Here is a 23,550-nt window from a genome sequence, read left to right on the forward strand (position 1 = left end):
TACCGCCAAATCCACCTAGGCCTCCAAATCCGCCCATTCCACCCAAACCGCCCAAGAACTGGGCAGAGGCAGCGGCAGCAAAGGCCAACAGGAGAATGACCTTTAAAGAAATTCAGTAGTAAACGGAAGAAAAACGGTGCATGGACACAGAAATTTCAGAGTCGTACATTATGAAAATAAACAGCCCACTGGAAACTGTACTGTACGGTATGTCACCGTATGTGCATATACGAGCATCATTATGCAGTATCGTTATTAATATTATGCAGTATTACTATTATGTATTCTTATTATTATGCAGCCAATGCGCTGATTAGCTGAAATTAAATGCAGAACCATTTTCTTGTGTACAGAGTAGGAAGTAACGCAAATAAAACACCATGTGAAACATCTGATTTACACTTACCGCAAATTTCTGCATTCTGGAATATCTGCTAAACTGAAAGCGAAGAGTCTGTAGAATACGTAATTGACGCAGCAACCCTTAAGGGGACCACTATGAGATGACTTTTCGTTTAATATGTTTCAAATTTTAACATCAGCTTGTAGGAAAATTTTCGGGCTTCCAGAGAGTGTGTCCCGATAAGATATAGTATACTGTGATCACAAGTTATCAGTTAAAAAGCAAGGCGGGTCAGCAGCGGCGCAGTAAATGCACTGATGTTATCGGCTAGCCATGGCCAGCCACATGGCAGATATGCCACAGAAGATCTCAGACAGAACATCAAATACTGTCCTGTGGCCGGAGCAAACCCATTCTTCCCTCGCAAGCTATGTCCTGTCTGATCTCTTTATGCACAGCGCGGGCATGGGTAGCCGGCTCTGGCACACATTGCTGCCGTCCAGTCAACAAGCCCTCCATTCAGCTGACGTTTTCCAAAAACTAGTTAAAGGGCTTTAAAAATCGATAACTTCATTGTTAAACTTCCTACACTTTCCAAATGGGCATCAGATAATGTGTTATTTTCTAGAAAGCTTATATACCGACACTCCGCTGTAGTCCAACAAAGCGTGTTTGAGTAAACTCAAAAAACACTTTTCAAAAGTGTTTTTCTCAATTTTTTGTAAACTAACAACATTTTTATTAACATGTTGGAGAATATAAGCTTTCCAGGCTAAAACACATTTAACGATGTGTATTGCATCTAATTCGAAAAAACTTTCTCATTCAGCTTTTGATTCCAAAGTTTTTTCTTTGTTTCTTGAATAGCTCTGTCTAGACAGAGCGCAGACAAGATCGCAGCACACCATTGTGTAGCCAAACCTTTTGCGCCTGCAGTCATAACAATAGCAACAGTGTTCTTTCAGTTGTTTTAAACTTATTCATGTTTTCCCAGACCCACTTTCATCTCATAGCCCTCCCCTTAAAACTGTCAACGCTAAAATTAATAATGTGTATCTGTAAGTAGAATAAGGAAAATGTCGAACCGTGGATGCGAGTACCAATCGAATGCATATGAACGCATTCAATTTTAGCAAGGGCCTTATATAGGAAAAGCCTGGTAATACAACACTGCACTCGCTGACCATTTGCCAGTTGTAGACAAGAAACAAGCGCGTTCCCTCAAGAGTAAAATGGAACAATTTTATTGTGGACAGGTCATAACATCGCGCCATATAACGCATTTATTGTTTAAGGTACCCACGAGTTCTTTTGTGTTAATGCCTAATGCATTATGCAGATAAAGTGAAAGTCTGCAATGAGAAACACTATTACAAGTACTGGCCACACTTTGCCTGCAATGGAAAAAATAAGTATTTTGCTTGAATTCCGTCTGCGTTTGCGCTACTGACATCATTTAAAACAATCAACCTGCAGAAATTCTGGCGCCTAGCGAAGAATCACTCTCTTCGCAGACGCAGATAATAAAAGTATTGTAGAAACGGCATTGAGTGTCAAACTGCAAGAAATGCAAAAATTTTTACATTTTTAACAAAAAATTCTTTTCTACATAAGTCTTTTAATACCTTAATGGCAAAGGCACTGTGCAAATTTCGCCCAAATTTTAGAAATTTAGCAACAAATAGGGGCGGATGGGGATCGGCTTAACGTCCTGACCCGTTAAATATCAGTAATCTCTCTGGATTTGAACGGATACAAATACATACATACATTGTGTATCTACAAACTATATAGAATATGCGACGGAGACGAGCAGAAATTGAATAGAAATCAATCTGCATTTTAGCTTCTAGTGTAAATAGTAAACTTCTACTATAGTAGAAGGTGCTTTGGAAGATAGCTATCGTCCAAAGCACCTTATGTACGTTATATATTGTGAATCTTGCCTTTATTGAGAAACTGGCGATCAGTTTTATTTGAATTCGAATTGGCGTACAAATTATGCTTGTTGTGTTACTGTAACAATTATTGTTTTGGAAAACAAGGAAAATGTCCCAATTTGTGGCATTGCTACATATCGGGTCAGTTTCCTTGTTGCCCAAGACAATAAATGGTATATCGCATTGTTTTCCGGAAGTGAACACAAGACACCAATCAGATCGGTTAAATGCAGTAAACATGCTGTAAGTGTATCTACAGATACATTGTACAGTAGATTTATTTCAGAATTATTCATTTTTAGCAGAGATGCAGTCGCTCCGGTGTGTTGTTGGCCACGAGTGCATTCTATTATGCATATTTCAAAATGGACTTCGCGGTGTTAGCACTAAGAAAAGTGTGAAACAGGTTCTTAAAACTCCACTCAAAGAATAACCATATAATGCCAGCGCGAAAGACTTAACCAGCATGGCTAAAATTAATAATACATTGATGCAGCAAACATTATTGATACGTACAAATATATATTTCTGTATTACGTGCTTCTACGTATGTATACACTATACAGCATACTTTATAATAAAAATAATGACATTGTGTTGGTCACCATTGCACAACTTCACCCGGCATCTTAAGTGCTACTCTGGATTTTTAAGTGTATCAATCTGCAACACGGAGCACTGCAGCCTGCCAAAGCATATTATGTTCTACAATATTTTAAAATTTAATTTATTCTCCATAAGTAAAAAATGGATCGTCAAAGCACTGAATTCTGATATCCCGTTATTCTTTTTTGAAAGCAATCGGGTATTGGCACATCGGCACAAAGTGGCAGAGTATTCGTCCAGGGATTTCTGGGGATATCGTTCAATGACATGCAGTACGGCTTCAGTAGCGCCGATACGGCGTCGTCGATTTGCTGCATCGCTTCCATCGACAACTCATCCGGTCGCGTTCGGACGTTGACATAAAATAGCACCTGATCACAAATGCCTGTCGTGTAATTCGGTTTCGAGCACTGATAATCCAAGCCGAAGACGTTGTAATTATTGAAAATTGTGGTGTAATCATCAGGTCCTGAAAGCATACATTATATCATATCAAATTATCATATCGGTGATAATCTTCCAAGGAGTCGTATAACAAAACAAACATAAAACTTTATCTAACAAACTTGTTTAATTTTGTGTGTTTAATTTGTTGTTTTTGTTTGTGAGATAAAGTTTTAAGTTTGTTTTGTTATAAAACTTCTTGGAAGGTTTAATTTAAATTTCATTCAATTAATTATTTTTATGAGAGGATCTTCCTCTTTAAACGGAAATGACGTACAGATAACTACTCTAGCATGCAAGTTTTGTCATACTCGTACTTGGTATATAGCCATCCGATTCGGCTGACATTTCGCCCAGCTGTTTGCCGTCGGAAGTCAGGTAGCCGGCCCACAAGAAGTGCGCACACGTCGTATTATCAGCGTTGTATGCCAACCATTTATACCACACGCTTTTTGCCGGTACACCCGTTGACGGATCGTGGGTTTGCTGCAGTCCGGTTATGGGGAAGTACGAATTGACTAGAGCCGGTGCTGTTTGCCGGTAAATGTACCACGTACCTTCGATCTGCAGTGAACGCAAATGGTCAGCGAATATGGTGTTGAAATTTTTAATTGAGTATCAAAACTTTTTACTTTTTTCAAAACTTCAAGGGGTGTAAGAATGATAATCATACTTAGACTTAGAGTGCGTTTACGGGAAAATATTTAAACAAATTCGTTTAAATTCTTAGACTTTTGGGAACTGCACGTAACGCCGAATGCACACTGCAATTACGAACTCACGGTTTTTACGCAAATGTATCCAAAGTGTTCTGAAGTGCGCGAAAACAAACGTTCTCGTGCATCTCAAGTATTTTAGTACCATTTATGGGGTACTTCCATTTAATCTTCCATAAGATCCTTCCATCTTCCATAAGTATCCCCCATACAGCTTATTATTTAATAGAGGTTTCTCGCGGTTACAAATTGTTATAATATTCATTATAATGATATTGGCAGCAACGGTGCTTACCAGATCCGGGCGATTTCCCTGTTGTCCCTTTACTGTATTGGGTACACCACACGTTTGAGCTGGCGATGTGTTGTAGTACTGGCGGATTTCGGGAACCAGGGATTCTGCGTTTGCCTTTTTGGGGTCCGCTGTTATGCAGAGCCATCCCAGCAAGGCAGTAAAGCGGACACATTTGTAGCACAAACCCATTCTGACAATGCGATTTATACACATACAAACTACAGCAGCGCTTCTAGGTTTAAATTTGAGAGTGCAGCGCGATTCCCGCTACTGAAACAGCATAGCCAAGCCTTTCAGAAATTAGAATCATTCTTTATACATGCGATCGTACTTTATGATTAAACCAATTCAAAAGGTCAAGAGACGGGTATTAGCTGGACAGTAAATACAAAAAACCACAGGCATTTTACGGCACTGTACATCCGAAGCATTTATAGTAACAACTGCGGATCAATGCAAGCTGTGAAATGACACAGTAAATGTGCAGATTTATGAAGAATCTATGGCAAACCATTGATAACGATTTATGTTATTTTATGGCTTTTGTCTGATGGATTAACTTTGCAGGTGTATTCTGATGATTATTAACGCAAACGATTATTGTACAGTACCTTATGCACATGCAACAAAATGGAGGCAAGCGGATTTGACTGCTTTTACAAAATATTATCAGATCATGTGAATACGTAATTCCAACACTTTTTACAGAAGCACACATTACATTTTTGCACGAAAGCATATCACTGGGTTTTAATTGGCTGATATTCTGAACAGTGCCGCGGCCTTCAAAAACGTATCTACAGCAAAAACTGCAAAACAGAATTTCCGATAGCGCCGTCACTGCAGCGCCTAAGCACAGTCACAGCTCCGATCCGAAAAACTGATAAGTTTTGGCCATTAACAGTAAACATGGACACTACGCTTAGCTACGGTGCACTCCGGACGCTTTCGCCGGCAAATTAAGTTTAAGGCCATCACAAGGGTTTTTCTTGACAATAGGTAATTTAAAATGCTGAATGTCGGGGAAATCCGGTCTGAAGATGTCCAGTTCTCTGTTACGGACCGTCTTGAACTTGAAGGTATTACCAGTTTTTATGGGAATGAACAGATCAACCTAGCAAAATATTAGGAAATTGCATTTTTTGCGATAACGTCAGCCAAGCAAATCATCTTCGTACAACTCGAGTAACCGATCAAACCAATAAGCTGTAAAATAACGCATATACCCTCATACACAAAGGCAAATAAAAGTGACTGTGAGAATGCGCCGGCGCTATTGTTACCTTCATAAAATAAAGCGAGCCATCCTTCTGCTTTAGCGTCTGGTAGCTGTTGACCTGAAGGTTTTCCTGAGCCATACCGGGGCCGCAGTGGAGAGCCGGTGGTGTATTGTTGGCGTCCAGACCGAACATAAATCCTTGCAAGGCGACTGCCCGGCTTTCGTCATCCCCGGGCTTGCTGGGGGAAAGCTTTGTCATTATGGCCATCGAGTGGCCGAGGATAACAAACAGGAGAGCTATGAAGAGCGCCATCTTAAATGCGGCCGCATCCACGATTATTTTGTAGCCGTGGCTAGTATCTGTATTGCAGTGCAAACCGACGCAGGGATCTATAAAATTAAAACAATTATCACAATATTATCGGTAAATAAAACCAGCATTTAATTAACGTCTGGCTACTGCCGTAGAACGACTGACTAAGAAAACAGATACATAGTACCGTGCATTTGCATTCGACAATGGAAATCGTTGCACGGCTTCTGTTCTCAGCAACGATCAGTGAATTTCAGCAACCGTATTCTTCGAACGGTGGCCTTCTATTTGCGGATGTTTTATCAAGAATTCAGTCTGTCTTGGCATGACTGCGTGTAGCTTGCAGGTACAGACTGTATATCAGCACGAATGCTTCGAGTTGAGAAATGAAAAATGTGACATATTACGCAAGTGTATTCATATTAACAAGATCCCCCTATGTTACAGTGTACCGGACACCCAGTTAAAGTTCCAGCGTGTTCACTTCCATAGTATTTACATACAGCAGCGGCCCAAGTTCCTTTTACAGTCCAAGGTATAATTATTAAAATAAGGTTCCGCTGCATTCTTTGCTTTTCGTTGTCCCCTGCACATAGGACAGAGGTTTTAATAAATTTTTTATTCTGCATAAAACAGGGTTTATCATGTGCAACAATTTGGGCACAACTCTGAATGGACGAAATCAAAAATATGTGTACGCATGTAATTAGTGCCCATTTCCGAATAAGCGGGGGCGACGTGACAGCGCCGCATAATAATTATAAGAATTCTCAAAAAAATATAGTTATTAATCCTGCTCGTAATTAATGTAATCCTGCTCGTAATTTTGTACGCCGAATTGAAAATAACGACAATATTAAATATTAATCAATAATTACTTCCACGTCGGGTATGATCCTTCCGACCCGACCTAGGCTGCGTTGCCCAAAGGTAGCTACCGCGATTGCCCTAATCGCAGAACGGACTAGGGATACGATTCTTCTGAGTGACCGTCAACGACAGTGATGGATTTCCTGTGCGATCTCGAGTATAATCTATCCTTTTGTTTGGTCGACTTCGTCTGCGCCAGAACAACCTGCCAGCTTCTTCGCGGCATTCTCGATTCATCACGAGAAACGTTACCTGCAAATGCGTTCAATTAAGCGTTACTACATTACTCCAGCACAATTATTATGTAATGTACAGTACAAAATAATTACTGTACAGTGCAACACTTAATGCGATTATACAATGCACAAATACATGTACCGGAGAAGCCAACAATCCGGCATGGAAAATCGTGCGAAACCACAGCGCCACCACCGGATCAGGGATCCCCGACCCGCCGTACAATCCCACGATGACCGGATACATGAGAAACGCCGCGCAGTGCACTAGCGCATTGACACCCAGGATCTTTGCTAATGATATTCGGCGAGAATCTGCATGGGACTGACGTCGTTTGGCCGGTGGAATCTCCGGATGTTGTTTCTGCTTTTCCTTTACCAGCTTCAGCACAATCATGGTATATAGGGCCGCCGTCAGCGACAACGGTAAATAAGTCCCAACGGCTTGTTTCACGGTAAACCACGGCATCGGGACAGTGCGACATTGTCGTAGCGGCTGTATGGTCATAACCAGCGAATTAGGAATGAAATACACATACAAATGCAACAGTACGCTTCCGGTCCAAACACAGCTTATTTGGATTAGCTGAACAGCTGTAGATGTCCATCTCTGATACAGATGCGGCCGGACGATGAAGATGGCGAAGAAGCGGTTGAGTGCCAGAGTGAAGAGCCCCCACATGGTCACCGTGACGGTGATGACGTAGGGAAATGTCTCGTGTTGACAAAACGCCGGTCCGAAGAAGGGACTGCGCCCCTGTGGATCCGTTTCCGCAACGTAAGCGCCAACTGCGGCTGCGGGTAGAAGGAAACCGTTTAGCATTAGTTCCGCGATGGTTTGGTTGAGGATGAGAAACCTCGAACTGGAGAAGAGATTATGGCGGCGGACGAGAACTGCTAAGAAAGTCGCGGACAAGACGCAATCTAAGCTAACGACGATGAAAGTCACTGTTAAGTACGCAGCGTATTCAGATTTGTACAGATGGTAAGAAGAAATGTTTTTGGTTGGAAAAGCATAAGAAATGTTTTTGGTGGGAAAAAAATCTGAAGAATTCATTGTCGTAGACATCATCAAAATAGCAAGTAGTATCTAGAGTAAATTAGCTGGCTAAGTGCCAACACCTACGTGTTTACACTGTCCTTTTCATTCTTGAATGTAGAACAGCCTAGCGGGACTTGAATAGACCAGTAGAATACACATCTTAACGGTGCGTCGTAAGCGTATCGCTGTCGGGCAATTTCAGTCACAATGCTCTCTTCCGCATCATATCCGGTAACCAGTAAACAGTTCGAAATGCAAATGTCCCGACGCTGAGTGGGGCGGGTGCTCTAGGATTCATTCTTCGTAAGCTAATTTACCGCTGACGAATATGGCTCCAGTTTCGGTTCAATCGTCGCTAGATACTCCATAATTATCTTGATACAGGAGATTAAAAACTTGTACACAAATAACAACACCATCGTCTGATTCCTTTCAACTCAGGAAAGAGTGCGAAGTCATCACGGAAAATTCGAGAATATCCTTTACGTCGATCCGCATAGGCGTCATAACCATTAATTCATAATTGCTGGCTTTAAATATGACGTTTAACAGATAACGTTCAGGCAATTATTATGCATATTATCTAGCCCTGTTTATGTGAGCCGGTTTCGAGGACGTACAAACACCAACAAATTATAACGGTAAGTTAAAAGTAAGTCAGCTCCACACCTGCTAATTCCACATTTTGCACTGCACAGATTATTCGTATTTAGCAAACCCATAAGCGCTTCATAAATAATTCAAAAACGCAAAAACACAATTACAAAGACCGATGTCGTTACTTTTTCAGCAGCAGAAAACTGAGTAACCGATTACACAAATAACCTACCAGCATAAATAAAAGTGAAAGTGGAATTGACACTATATACCGCTCGGCTGAAAAGTATTCAGACAGCGAGTTAAACAGCCCGACGCGCTCTTTCTCCTCCGTTGATTGCGGTACTTTGGCTTGAAGAGTGGCTTTCCGAGCCGCATACTGCAGCACAGAAAGCTTCCGCTGATTGGCCAGTTCCAGATAGTGTTCAGCATTCTGCGCCACAACATTACTAGCCAGGATATTCTCGCACACTCCGCGCAGATCCAGAATCTGATACTTATCCGCCATGATCAGCACCTTCTCGGCGTTATCCACGGTGACCTCTGTGATATCACACGCATAGACATACGCCAACAGCACTTCCACACTCTCCTTGTCCATATCCGTCAGATCACAGCTGGCGTTCTGTTTCTCCAGGGAACTGTGGGTAAACATGGCGGCAAAGACCGGTGAATGCGCCGCCAGCAGAAAACGGTGCACCGGGAAGCCGGTCCCGTCGCTGGTGCGCAGGACGAAATCCGCCGTGTCCCGATGGTGCTCCGACTGCCAATAGCGGTGCTGGCGTTGGAGAAATGCCTTCTGACAGAGCGACGTAGCCGCCAGCTCGGGGATGCGGGAGACATTGGCCTGGTCGTACATCGTGATGTCCATGGTGATGGTGATCATGTTGTCCTGGATGAGACCTCGGCGCCGACCTGAGCCCAACAGGCGGTCCTGGCGAACGAAGCGGTTGTTGTACCAGAAATTGCTCTGTCTGTAAAACACGGCTGCTTCCCGCTGCTGGTGAATGATGGTCATGGATTCACCGGTAGTCAAACTACAACGAATGATTCATTAATTGCGTATAGGTACTTTTGCATTGTTGCCACCAGTTTTCTTTCATGTAACCTGGGATTCGTAGGGCTGAAAATTATATTTTTAGCTGTAACAGCATAAGTTATTTGCATAAACTTAGGCCGCTCAAAATGGAGACAGAATCGCTAAATATTTACAGAGTCCTGATTTGAGGCCTTAGCACAATAAGCGCTTAGCTTTAGATAATGACGATAAGTATCGTACCAAACGTCGAATTCGGCATGCAGCTGAAATGGACCGTTGTAATTGTCGCCATCAGCTTCATCGACCAGTTTCAGCACAATCCCCACAAAACGCTTTTCCACGGATTTTTCTATGACTTTGTGGCAGGGTACTACGCCAATTTTCCAGCGACCTTTCAGGGGCTCACCGAATCCTAGCTCGGTCATAGTGATGCCGTCGTTGTACAAAGTACCGGCGGAGTCGTTGCGGTAGGCGGCGAAATGGTCAATGGTCCATTTCAGGGTGAAGTGCGCGGTGTTTTGGCTGGTTCGTTCACTGATGACAATCTGCCTCTCCGTGGTCATTTTGATGGGGATCGTCGATTATCGTCTCTGCACTTGATACACGAAAGAATTGGCCAGTGCTCAAAATTTTGCTTACGTTTAGCGTATACTAAAAACTGTGTAACTGAAAATATTACCATTGCGCGGCGCGAAACATCGGGAGTGTGAAATGGCAGCTGTCAAGCTTGTGTCCGTTTATAAAATTAACCCCTGCAGCGAGGTTTTCTGCATCCGTTTCTACGATTCTCGATGCGATGTGCAAATGACCTGTTACAGAGCATGACCCATACCGAAGAGGATTGTCTAATGTATAGCTTTTGCTTCAACCAGCAGGATACAGTTGCCCATTGCTTTTAAGTCAGCCGCAACAACTTCGTCATCAGTCAATGAATCACCAGAAAACTAAATCGAGAAAATTTAGTTTTCTCGAATTCTTTTTTTGTGTAAGCATTTGAATAAAGATGCCGAGAAAAGAAAACGGAGAATATTGGAAAGTAGTAGAGTGCGTTATCTGAATATTTGTATTTCCATAAACCATTCACAACATAGAAACAAGAAGGAGACTTATACTGCAGACACTAAACAAAAATTAGTCTCAGATTAGGTTTTATTACTTTCAAAAACTTACAAAGCTAGTTCTTAAGTGCAACAGGTCCCAGTGATAGATGTGACCTTTCTCATTACAACTGCTGAATTTAAAAAAATATTCATCTTAATTTTGATTTTGCTACCATGGTAAAAATTCTCTTTAACTTCGAAAATCAGTGACCATTTAATACGTTCATGCAAGAGCTATTCATATTGTCTTACTTGTGTTATTAAATACCTTATAAAAGTAAACTTTTCAATGTATCTGCGTGCTTATTTCTACGATTGCGATTTACGAGGATGGTCTCAAAACCGGTATGGCTGAAATAATTATGTTTTCCAAGTTGAAATGCCGGTACAGCAAAATTTTTTTAAAGCGTATGCAAAAAGTTAGGAAAATGTACATAGATATTTCTGACAACACAAGTGGTGAATCGGTTGTCCTTCTTGGCCCTTAAACGGGTGACTGCACACGCGTCGGTGACTGTACAGTTGTATTAGTGCGAGTTGGCGCTTGTCGGCTGCTATACATCGGCAAGGAGTTGTTTCGGTCTGTTCCACTGTAATCCCTCTCCACAATTCTCTTACAGCAAAACAACCGCTGAGCATCCTGCTGGCATTCCCGACTCATAACAAAAAAGCTCACCTGCAATGAAAAACGTAAATATATTATTAGACATTTATTAAAAGTAGCAATAGTTTTACGCATTACCGGTGACGAGATCAAACCGGCATTGAAAACACTACGAAACCACAAAGCCGTTAGCGGATTCGCGTCAATCCCGCCGTGCAGGCTTTTCACCACGGGATAAAGGAACAGCGCGACGCTGTGAATCAAGGCGTTGGTGAACAGGATTTTTGCTAACGCAATGCGGCGAGCGTGCGCGCTGGATTGCGTAACAGCGTCCGGTACCTTGAGTCCGACTTGCCGGCGTTGCCAGCGCCGTTCCTGCATCAGTTTCAGTGCAATCATAATATACAGAATTGCAGTTAATGTCAACGGTAAATACGACCCCATCGCTTGTCGCAAAGTGAACCACGCGGTGGGTCGAGAGCGGCACTGGCGGAGCGGCTGTACGACAGGCACTATCGCGTTGGGTATGAAAAAATAGTTGACATTCAGAAGGACACTCAGAGCGCAGATCAATGCCACCTGGACAAGTTGAACCGTTGGCGATGTCCAGCGCTGATAGAGGCGTGGTCGTGTGATAATAACAGCGAAGTAACGGTTTAGGGCGAGTGTAAACAATCCCCACATTGTGGTGCCGATGAACACGACGAAGAAGAAAGAATGGTACAAGCAGAAGGTGTCATTGAAGAAAATATTGCGCCGTCTGCTGGTTTCTGCAGCATAAAGGCCAATGCTGGAGGATGGTAGGAAGAAACCGTTCAGCATGATTTCTGCTATGGTTTGGCTAAGGATTAAATATCGCAAACTTGCGAATAATTTTCGCCGGCGTAAGAGAACAATGAGAAAAGTCGTGGATAAAAGGAATCCCGCGATGGAAATGATCAGGGTGAAGGCTAGATAAGCCGCATACTCGGTTTGGTATGCCGGATACAGTGATGAAGCGTTGCTGTTCGGTGTGGAAACTGTGGAGCTGTTCATTTTCAGTATTTTAGACTTCAACAAATCCTCGTGTGAGACTAACAAGTACGCGCAAGTTGAGAAAAAAGTAATGGATTTAATGAGGTTTTTATATCTCAGTTTGATCATTACTCAATTGCTGTGCATTTCTCTCAAAGTATCCACCGCGTGGCGAATGCATGGAAATTGTATCTGTTAGGGGTTCCTGGGTGTCATACGTAAATACGCTATAGAAATGTAAAGGTCTTGACAGAATAATTGTAGTCTTGAATAAAACAGCTTCCTCTTAAGCACAATTGTAAGATTAGGTCGCTGCGCAGCAAAAGCCAGCCTTTCTTTCGCCTATCGTCTTCGGGAACTGGCAGCTCAGTAATAGGTTGTGGAGGCGTGCTGTGCTGTGAGGATTTGTACGCCTGGCGCCGGGCTGTTACAAAGAAACGGCTTGGTTTATGCACATAGATTTACGGTAATTCCAACTACGCCTTAACAAATTTCGCGAGAAAATTCATGCGCAAAGCGTAATTTAATATTTACCGCCTGCCAACCCGTATTCGAGCATATTAAGGGTAACACAAAAGGGTGTTGCCTCAAAGGAACGATTTCATTGCCCGCAACTTAATGGATCATGAAATTTCCACCAGTGATGATTTGACGGGCACTTTTCCGGCTTCCTTTACATATGTTATGCGAGATATTTTTGTATTTTTGAAAATGTATTAGCTGGTAGGGAAATGATTCTGCCAGAGCATTTCAGCCTGAACTGCTTATTCAGTGCTTCGACGATTGTAGCTAAGTACGTTCGAAAGAATATAAGGTCACCATTATACAGTCTGTATATATATAGAGGAATGTAAGGTTTGCGATAACGTTAACCATCGCGACGACAACAACATCCACTACCAGCAGAATCCCAGTAGGTATCTGAGAGGCTGGACAAAGCGATGAAACAATCGATTCAGAGATTCAGACCGAGAACAACAAAAACTACAGCGAAACAACGGCTAATGTTTTCTTCAGTTATCTATCTCTTCTATGGAGGGCATTTCACTTAGATAGCGCATTCACCACCCCAACCAACTAGAAATACGCTCGCAATGCCAAAATCTGAGCTTACGCAGCGGCTGTAAAATAGCGTTGACGCTGCCGGGTAGTGCAACCACCTACGGTTGATTGTTGGATTGACCGTAATTTGGCATAATGTATTGTTTAGTGTCCGTCGAAATAATAAACGCCTTAGCGACGTGGCTGTGTGCCGATTCACTCTATTCGTACGGTAGCCGTACTGAAGATGTTTTGAAGGCAACTGATGGATATTGCTCAAGAAGAACTTGAACTCAGCTAGGTACTGTATACCACATTATTAAAGTGGTTTGTGCGGTTTTTGCCTGCTCGAAAATTTAGCAATAGCTGCAGGTCATGACACGCAGCAATCAACAGTAAACGTATAATGACACGTAAACGGCCACTGCGGCACTGCTTGAAATTAAATTCATTACAAAGCAGTCACAATGTTAGATCCGAATATTATATATCGCTTCTAGTGGATTACCCGATCAGCTTTTCCAGAAAATTCACCAATCTTTTGCCCCATTCTTTACAGATATGATGTCGACTGCAGTGTCCTTACTCCGGGATCGGGCATCGCTGCGCCGATCTGGCGTGGATGTGCAGCGTAAATCGAGGCCGGATCAGCGCAGCGATGCACGACACACTGAGGGTCCCTCATATTTTAGTGCATCATCGCAAATGGGTCTGCGAATTGCAAGGAAATCGCAGACACATTTGTGATGATGCACTGGGATTTCCCGAATCCACCGGAGCACGCTACGGCCGTTACGGAACCATCAGCACATGCCCGATCAGCAAAATTTCCAAATGTACAGCGCAAAATACAAATTCGTGGATTGAGCTTAAGCTCCGGCATGTCACGTCACACTCTTTACAAAATAGATCATTATAAAAATCAATAACTTATTAAAGCAAAATATTTTATTTTTACAAATTTCGTCTTGACGATTTTTCTCTGTAAAGTATTATATTTTTGAATACATGCATCGGTTCGAATACTGTATATAAAGAAGTTTGTTAATCATAACTTGAGTAGTTCCATTTTTTGCAGTCAAATACCTATGCTGTGTTTTGCAGGGACCACGTCTTATAATCATGCGAATGTGTAAGTCGAGTTGGTGCTAGCTACGGAGTATGGCGATTTCTTTAATTATATTACTGCACTAATTAAATAGTAACGTTAACATTGCTTTTTTTAAATTTTAGAATAAACTCTATCAACAAAATAAATCAATATATATTACTAGTATCTACGAAGCATGTTACAAAATTACAATCATTATGTTAATGTAAATGTTATTATAATAAGGCATAGTAGACTTCCTTATAGCACCCTGTGACGACTGTGAGAGAAAGTGTCGAGAGTCGAACGTGGAGCAACAGATATCCAAAGATAATTTCAACGCGAGAATGTTATCGGTAGTATTTCTTATCGTTATATCGGTAGTAGAGAATGTATTTCTTATCGTTTCGACTTAAAAGGTTTTAAGTACACAGTGTTCTGCAAATGTTTACTGTCCAAGTAAATACACTGAAGGAAACGGAAATGATGGAACAACAGAAATAAAGCCCGGTGATCGTCTCCGATGTTGTCTGTAGATACATATATGTATATTATCGATTTCGGTGTATACTGTCGATTCGATGACGTCTTTTTTATTTCGACATACCGGTATTTGGGGCACTCTTGTTGTATTATTATTATGTTGAGAACATCGCGTAGACCTTGGCGAATTATATTTTCTACGGGTTGCAACGTAGCTTTTGTATAAGCTTTTTTGACGGCCGAGAACACTGCCGCCGCTATAATCACACTGAATTCCGAAGCCGGCAACAAAATAATATACGGCACATATACAGTACTTTGTTATTTATAATAATATGCTGTTTATGGTGCCTGAACACCAGCAAGAGATACAAAACTTTCCCTGTGGCACTTTGTGATGATGTGACATGGCAATGCTTGTACTTGTAATTATGAGCAACAGCAGCTTAATGAGATGCCAGTATGAGTTGTAAAAACCTGATGAGTAAAAGATATTTTCATGAATGCGCCACACACTTTATTCAGCAAACGAGTACGGCTAAGAACGTTAAAAAAACAAATCTACAGATTCAAGTATAAATTGATCCCGATTTTTGCGTAAGGATGTAAATATAATTACCCGAATGTACATGATATGGGACCACGATACACATAGGTAATTGAAAAGTTACCAGTCCTTTACCAGTACTGCAATATGTGCTATGTATCTGCAAGAATAGTAATTTGTAAAGGATAATACGCAAGTAATAATATTTCAGTAAAAGGATCGGGTGTAGATTGCTTTATATATCTTGCAAAATTTCACCAAGAGATGTTTCGTCGATACCGAATCTAAATCACTAATTGATTGTTTTTCCGGATAGAACATTAACGATAGACTGCTTGGCATACGTTTCAAGAACTGCCAAGCAGTCTATCGTCGATGGCCCATCTTGCGGAAACGCGACCATGTTGCAGCTTGCACGGGAAAACAGAATAATGGCATAATATAAACAGTAATCCTTGATGGGGAAAAAGCACCACACACACAATTAACGAAACAATTCTCTTCATGCTTAAACGACTTACTGTAAATCACTAACATACGCCTGATATTGCATCGCTGGTTTTTATTGTGCCAGCCCTAGTAACAACTGAAAAATGAGGAAGTTTTATCAGGTGAACGCTCCAATTCAACATCATGCTATCAGAACGGTGGTGCGATAAGCGGTCAAAAATAAAATGAAGTTCCAAATTCAGGCTTTCGTGTTATAATGTTTATAAACTTTTGACTCAGATGAAGAACATCTTGCCGCATTTTCCGTATCCAAAGTTCGCGTGATAGTGAAATGACAAAAAGGTCAATGGCTTCTATTAGTTCCATTGGTCGAGTTTATCGATTTATCGAGAACCGTTAAAATGAGTACCTCCTTCATATATAAGTGGGTCTCCATATATTATCAGTAGCGCATTAATTAAGTAACTACGTAGTACATAGGCCAGTACAAATTAAAAATCGAAGTACTTCTTAGTCATTGTTTAGATTTAATTCGTTTTATATAGTAAACAATGTTGCGACAGCAGTAAACGATAGTGTACCAAACACATCAGGTATCACGAGGCTGTATAGAGGCATCATGAGATTGTGTAAAATGTACAAAGTTTCCTACGAGACACCGAATCGTTAGCCTCACCTGCATGCGACCTCACCGTCAATGGAGTTTTTTTTTAAACGTACAGTATGATGTGTGATGCAACTAAAAAGCATTAGAGCAAAAGGGCTTTTAATATGCTCATTTTTCTGTTTGATTGCACACAACACAGTCGACGGTACCTAGTGGAAGAAATACATATATAATTATTGCAACGCCAACCTTTAGAACGTTCACTGTACCGTCCGTACGATAAGGGATTTTAATGCTGACCAAAAGAAAATGCTAATAACATACCCTTTTCGTTATCTGGTTTGGATCTTGTCACATCTAGACCAAATAACATCATCAGCTCGTGACCACAGGTGTTTCCAAATCATATCAGCTCACAAACATAATTAGGACAGATTTCATATGACAATAACTACGCATAATGCTCGTATATAAACAGCTGACAAGAGACGCTGATGTTTTTTTATTATCCAGCTGCCATTAGCTACTTATATACACTTCTTAGCTTGTGGTCACCAAGTCACCATCACACATGATGGCAACACTAACATCCCGAACTGCAGGTAAGTGATATCGTGGTGCGCTTTCTTTGGGAATGCATAAAAGGTTGACTTTTCTTATTATTTTTAAGAAATCGCTTGCTGTTTGACAGTGTTTGTCAGTTATACGTACAAACACTATTTTTATAGATCATCGCACAGCATTCATCGGGATTATGGACACCAACATCCTCATGAACCTGGCATCAACGATCCTGAATTCGAGCACGTACAATGACGATGAAGCTCGCAAGGTTGCACTGGAAACAGCAATTGTAACGCTGTGCCACGACCACCGGTGCATCTTGTTTCTACCAGACAATGTCGAACAGGAGACCAAGACGAACAATGCCAAAACCAAGACTTCGCAAGCCAAAGGCGTCGCATCCACCGACTTAGTGCTCGCTGTACTGAAAGATCAGCAGGAATCCAGCAAGTGCCTGTATCGACTGGATATCGACGTCGACAATGGAATTTCCGTTGATCTTTCCTTAGTTCGACTGGCTCAACTGTTACACGATACCGTGTCAACCGCTGTCGTATTAATCACCAACGACAAGCTCCTGCAAATCTTTGCTTTGGTTAACAAGGTCACTTGTGCGACTTGTGAGGTGAATAGTGAAGAACCGCCTACTTTATTCTATCCACGAATGAAAGTTGACTTATGGGATGTTGGTGCCGAAATGGAGAAACGGTTTGAAAAGGTCATCGAAGACTGTTGGGATGAGTCCAAGCTTTCCAAGGATGGGGATCCGATTGACATTTTGACTAATGCCCTGTGCATTTTAGATCGAAAGAAGCGGGAATTCAGCAGAATTCAAAAGAAATACCAGAAATTACATGGGCAGGTTGTTACCGGACGTCCGTCTTCTACGCAGGAAGAACTGGCTACTGCGCAGCTTACATGGCCTTCAGCGGGATAACGCTGAAGGCTGAGCCCTAAAGCGACAAGCAGTCTATCGTCGAAATACGTGTGTACAATATTTTTGTGCAACAGCTAATATTGTACACACGTATTTCCATGTTCAATACGTTGAACAAGTTTTTTACTAGTTTGTTCTGTTTTTTTGTGTTTCTTTGATTGATTCATTTTTTTTGCTTTTATTTTCTTTGATTTCCTTTCATTTTATTGTTCCAAGCGTTTAGAACGAATATGCGGTGGGATAGCATAGAGGAATGTTTCTGTTAAAAATTTTGTTTTTGGTACCTATTAGAAGTCGTATGATATGCGGTACAGTGCAGATGGTAAAAAGTTCAAGAATAAGCAGCATATCAAAAAAATCAAAATCAAAATTATTTCATCTGCCATGGTCGACAGGGCGTGATGAAACAAAATTAGATTTTTTGGTAATGGAATATTTGTTTATTATTGATGAGGTTCGGATGTTGTTATTGATCTGGTTCGGCCGCTCCTCTTAAATTCAATGCCTCTTGCCAGTTGAACAGTTTTATATCAATAAAGGCAATGAGCCCTTGTAGAGGATTTCAAGAACCTTGTGTTAGTACCTTGTGACCTTGTCCCTTGACATTCATATCAGCTAAAATTCTGAATAAGATAGACTAGTCACTAGTCCAGTAACTGACTGTCCATGTATAATGTATATAGTACTATAATAAAAGGGCATGTTGTTACATAAAAACATAAAGGTACATTATTTCGGTATTATACGGCTTGGTTTGGCCATTCAGAAAAGAGTCTTTTCAAAAGACTAACAATTTTCCCACGAGAAGCTCTGCTAGCTCCATTCATAACTACCCCATGTGAATTCTCAAGCCGAAAATGACGGTGCAAAAACGAGACGTTTTGACCACCGCTTGTTTAAGTATTTGTACTCTAGTATTTTGTATACATACTGTACTTTACGAATCTGCAAAATAACAAATATTACGAACTCGTGCAACCGGCATAATGCAGAGTAAAGCGTAAAAACCGCGGATGTGGAATCTATGAAAGTTCTTTTGCCACAATTACCTAACCGATCCGCATACATGTAGTGACAGTAGTCACCATGAATGAACGTCTGCTCTGGTTAAATGAAACTTATTAAATTCGTGAAATTACTCGTAAAACATAAATTTATCAAATGGTCGCACTACAGGCATCTAAACGCTTTTTGGTGTTTCTCTACGGCTTCAATTCCCCCCTCTGCAAAAAAGGTTAGCCATTGTTCTGCAGCCTTGCACTGCAGGGAACGTGCTTTGCGGACGGGCGCACCCGTTTTTATAAAGCTGTGTGCGCAGAGCGTTCTAGTAAATTTTTTAAGATCAATCATGTCACGGCAGTTCAATCAACAGCTCATATGCCAATGTTTCCGGCGGCACAACACCGCCGGCATACACTCAGCACAGTTCAACCGTCAGCATTCGCCTTTCATTCACTCTCAGCTTCCGGCGCGATTCCAGAAATGAGCGAAAGCCGATCGATTTGCTCTTCATAACAACCCTTCATAATCCTGTTTTCCGTCGCAATTTCATTCATAAAGTCCCCGGTGTATCTTTCCGCTTTCTTTATAAAAATATTTAACCTCCATCCGTCAGGATGGTTTATACAGTTTTTTCCTCAGCGGAACCGGCATTAAATTCTTAACTCTGCTTAATCAACAACTTACCTGATTTTTACCTTAATTGTGAGTTATCAGTTACCGGTAAGCCTACGGGAATTTTTTTATACAATAATACAATGTAAACCCCAGAATGGATAATTCTACGCCAAAGATAAACGAAACGTCGTTATACTCAGCGTATAAACACGAGTACATGGCATTCCTGGCCGTGACCCTGATTATCGCCATCTCGGGATGTATTTTATCCGCCACGTTCCTGGCTGTTCTATTACGGCGTAAATCTTTATTTTCCAGTTCTCGCTATCTAATTATCAGTCACACCTTGGCGGAGATGCTTCTCAACGGCTTTTTCCTACCCTCGGCCAGTATCGGTGCATTTGTGGCGGAGATAGATGGGACAGGAGAAAGCGTCTTCTTCAACACCACCTTCTGTGTCCACCACACTTTCTTCTTCGTTGTCACGGTGGCAGTTAGCATGTGGGGATTGTTCGCGCTGGCGCTGAATCGGTTTTGCGCCATTAACGTGGTCCAGCCGCATCTCTACCAACGCTTCACATCACCAGCCGTACAATGTGTTCAGATCATCCTTATCTGTATCCTTAGTGTTCTTGTTAATCTCTATAATTACACAACCAACGCAGTGGTCACCGCGGTACACCCATTACGCCAGTGCCGTTCCCGGCCCAGCAAATGGTTTACCGTGCGACAAGTCGTCGGAACGTTCCTACCGTTGGCATTGACAGCTGGATTGTACATTCTTATTGCACTGAAACTTCTGTTGGAGAAGCGCTGGCAAAACCACCGCCAAGTGAAAACCACCATTCCTCAAACTATTAAGCCATCGAATTCCGAAGCTCGTCGGATAAATTTGGCGAAGATATTGTGCTTCAGCGCATTCGTGCACAGTGCAACGTTTCTCCTGTATCCGGTAGTGAGCAGCTTGCAAAGGGGAGAGGCAGCCGACCCGCTGACTCCGTTGTGGTTTCGCACCGTTTTCAACGTGGGACTGTTGTCCTCACCGGTACGTGCTGTGTGTACTGGAAACGTTTCTCTGCTAACTATAAGGATGTCGATCATTTTTATATAGATTTCCTTCTTCATTATGAGTCGGGATTGCCAGCAGGATGTTGTCCGGTTGTTCCGCTGTAAACGAATAGGTGACGGTGATTACAGTGGAAGCAAGTCGCGCTCAGATCCTTCTCAGCCAGGAATCAACCGAAGACAGACAATTGCTCCTAGCCAACTAACTGAGCCTAAAACCCTGCAGACCTCGCTTCCATGGTCAACTTCAGTGACTTTGAATGGTTGATAAATTTGTTATTGGAAGAGCTGTAATAGTAACGTGGTTTAACTTTGCATCTACAGATACACTTACAAGTTACATCTAATGTACAATACTAACTGCTAGTAAAAAAACCATCTACCTACGAATTATGAATTTAACAATGTACAATACTTTAATATAGTTAATAAATAAAGATTGTTTAGAATTATTTGTCGTTTGTTTTCTTTGCGATCTGAGGCCAGCTTTATTTTGGCTGTTGTATAAAAGATTTGTGCTCATTGTCAGTAAAAACAAGTTACGTTTAAATTTCGGCTGGGTTATGTTTTAGATTTTACCGTGAGATAATCGTCGGAATTAATTTACTTATTGCGTTTGGCATCGTAAAGGTTACAGTATCAAGATAGACTGGGAGGGTTGGTGTTAGCTAGCATCTTATATACTCTTTTCAAATTCATGCTCCCAAACACTTTTGTGGCATCAAAAACAAAAGGTTCGTGCAGGGAATTGTCAGAACCCTATATTCCATATTCCCATGTCCCATGATATTCATATTTGACAGCCCGAACAAGATAAACTAATCCAGTATGCGATTACCGCAACTATTGTTTAACACTCTAAGAAAAGGTTAGGCCGAGGTAAGTACATAAAGGAAGTCACTGTTTCGGTATTGTACCATGCCTTGATTCGACCATTTAGGAAAGGCAAATATTTTCCCTAAAAGATGTGTCCAGAGGATTCATGATCAGGATAATACCATGTCCCCTGGCGTGAAAACAATCGGCAAGGTCACCGATGGATTTTGCATCTCTTCTTTGCAACCGCTATATTACAGCTCTTGGTTCTACAGCGCTGTCAGAAAACATTAATCTTGTAAAATGAGGAAAAACCCAGATCGGAAAACCGAATTGTACACTCTGCGGCACTGGACATGCACATTTGTATTTTGGCTTGTTTATTTGTTATTGACAGACTGCTGAAGTTTAAATTAGCAGCGCGCGGCGAGCCACTTTACAATGTAGGCAGTTATTTTGGGTGAGGTGTGGCACGCATTTTTGTATTCCCGCCCTCGCCGATTCAGTTCCGGTATAAGTTTAAGGAGTTTCTTGATTGTGCGTACTAAATTTTGAAACATCCTCTTCCGCTGTTATTCGCGTTCTATTACTTTAAAATAGAATGCTCGGTTTACATGCAGGTAAAGGCTGTACCGTCAATGCTTGTACAAGTGTTACTTGTATAAAATGCCCGCTGAATGCTCGGTTTACGTTATTCAAGCGCAGAAACGCTAATGTAATATTGCTACGTAGGTACGAGTACTAGTATTCTCCAGCTTTCTGTGACTTTGGTCTTGAAATACACGCAATCTCATTCCTTCCCGTCCCATTCTGGTGTGGTTGTGGTTGTAGGCTACATATTTCGCATCCACCCAAGTAACGTCAGAAAAGCCTCCATAAGTAAGCGTAAATATGCAGCTTCAAACAGCGAAGGATATCGCCTTCTAGTACGCCACGTAACGTGTGCAAAATATTTCGGAAATGCAGTGGCTTATCTATTCAAAAATATTAAAATCTCCCGATAAGATGTAATTTAATTGCAGATATAAAAGCATTTCGCAGAAGGTTTTTTTAAATTTCACCGACGCATATATATGTACCTACGCGCATATGCACCGTCAGAGTGGTAAAGTTATCTCTACATTTCGTGAATATATGCAGTATCAAGCGTCTGCTAATTCACAGAATCGTGAACTCTCTTTTGGCTTCTGTGCCGTCTCGTAATTATGACAACACAAACATCCTATTCCGCCGCTCTACACCCCGCACTAGCTAGTGACGAAAGCGCTTTGTACATAATTTCATGGAAACACAGTATCAAACGACGGCTAAATAAACGCTTTTATGCTTTTTCCGTGTGCAATTCCGCTAAATATTGTAAAAGCTTTTAGGTTGGGATCCTATTCCACAACGCTGCATTCCGAAGAACGTACTGCAAAAAAACAAAATCCGGGTTATTATACACAGAAGTGCGTTGAAAAGAATACATAGAATATAGAATTCATTTGCGTTATACGTTTAACAATATGTCAACATTTTTTTCGATTAACATTGCCCAGTATCCTGTACTGCAGAGTAATACAATCATCAGCCGGTATGGCACCGTTTCCGCTGGAACAGCATCGCCGCTAACACGGTTCAGTAGTCAGCAATTGCCATTGTCAACAGCCGGTAAATGCACTATTCCAGAAATAAGCGGGAGCCGATCGATGTGTTCCTTATAACAACGCTCCCAAATCCTGATTCTGCAGCCCTCTATTCATAAATTCCCCAGTGTACCGTCCGGCTGCTTTCATGCGGATATTTAACCATAATCAATCATGATGGTTTAATACATTTTTTTCATGGTGTTTAGTTACGGAAGCGCCATTAAATTTTCATGCCTGAATAATGCACAGTTTATCTACTTGATACTTTCATTGCGTCCGGCACCGGCTTCGTGTTACTGGAGAGCGCCCTGTATCACACGTTAAAAC

At 41.5% G+C, this 23,550-nt stretch overlaps 1 protein-coding gene across 1 annotated transcript; it reads left to right on the plus strand.

Annotated features, from left to right (window-relative positions):
- Window positions 1–17,114: 17,114 nt before the first annotated feature.
- On the plus strand, window positions 17,115–18,576 carry LOC129594612 (uncharacterized). The gene is made up of 2 exons (XM_055491361.1): window positions 17,115–17,198; window positions 17,325–18,576. The coding sequence occupies exons 1-2, from the start codon at window positions 17,168–17,170 to the stop codon at window positions 18,095–18,097; spliced, it is 804 nt and encodes a 267-aa protein (XP_055347336.1). The 5' UTR covers window positions 17,115–17,167; the 3' UTR covers window positions 18,098–18,576.
- Window positions 18,577–23,550: the final 4,974 nt, after the last annotated feature.

Source organism: Paramacrobiotus metropolitanus, unplaced genomic scaffold, assembly GCF_019649055.1.
Source record: "Paramacrobiotus metropolitanus isolate TYO unplaced genomic scaffold, Prichtersi_v1.0 Parri_scaffold0000070, whole genome shotgun sequence".
In the NCBI taxonomy this organism is placed as follows: Eukaryota; Metazoa; Tardigrada; class Eutardigrada; order Parachela; family Macrobiotidae; genus Paramacrobiotus; species Paramacrobiotus metropolitanus.

Excerpts from the sequence above, each read along its gene's own strand:
- LOC129594612 (XM_055491361.1), top strand. The coding sequence starts at position 17,168 with ATGATGGCAACACTAACATCCCGAACTGCAG. Across the intron at positions 17,199-17,324 it reads ACTAACATCCCGAACTGCAG|ATCATCGCACAGCATTCATC; the intron begins GTAAGTGATATC and ends CTATTTTTATAG.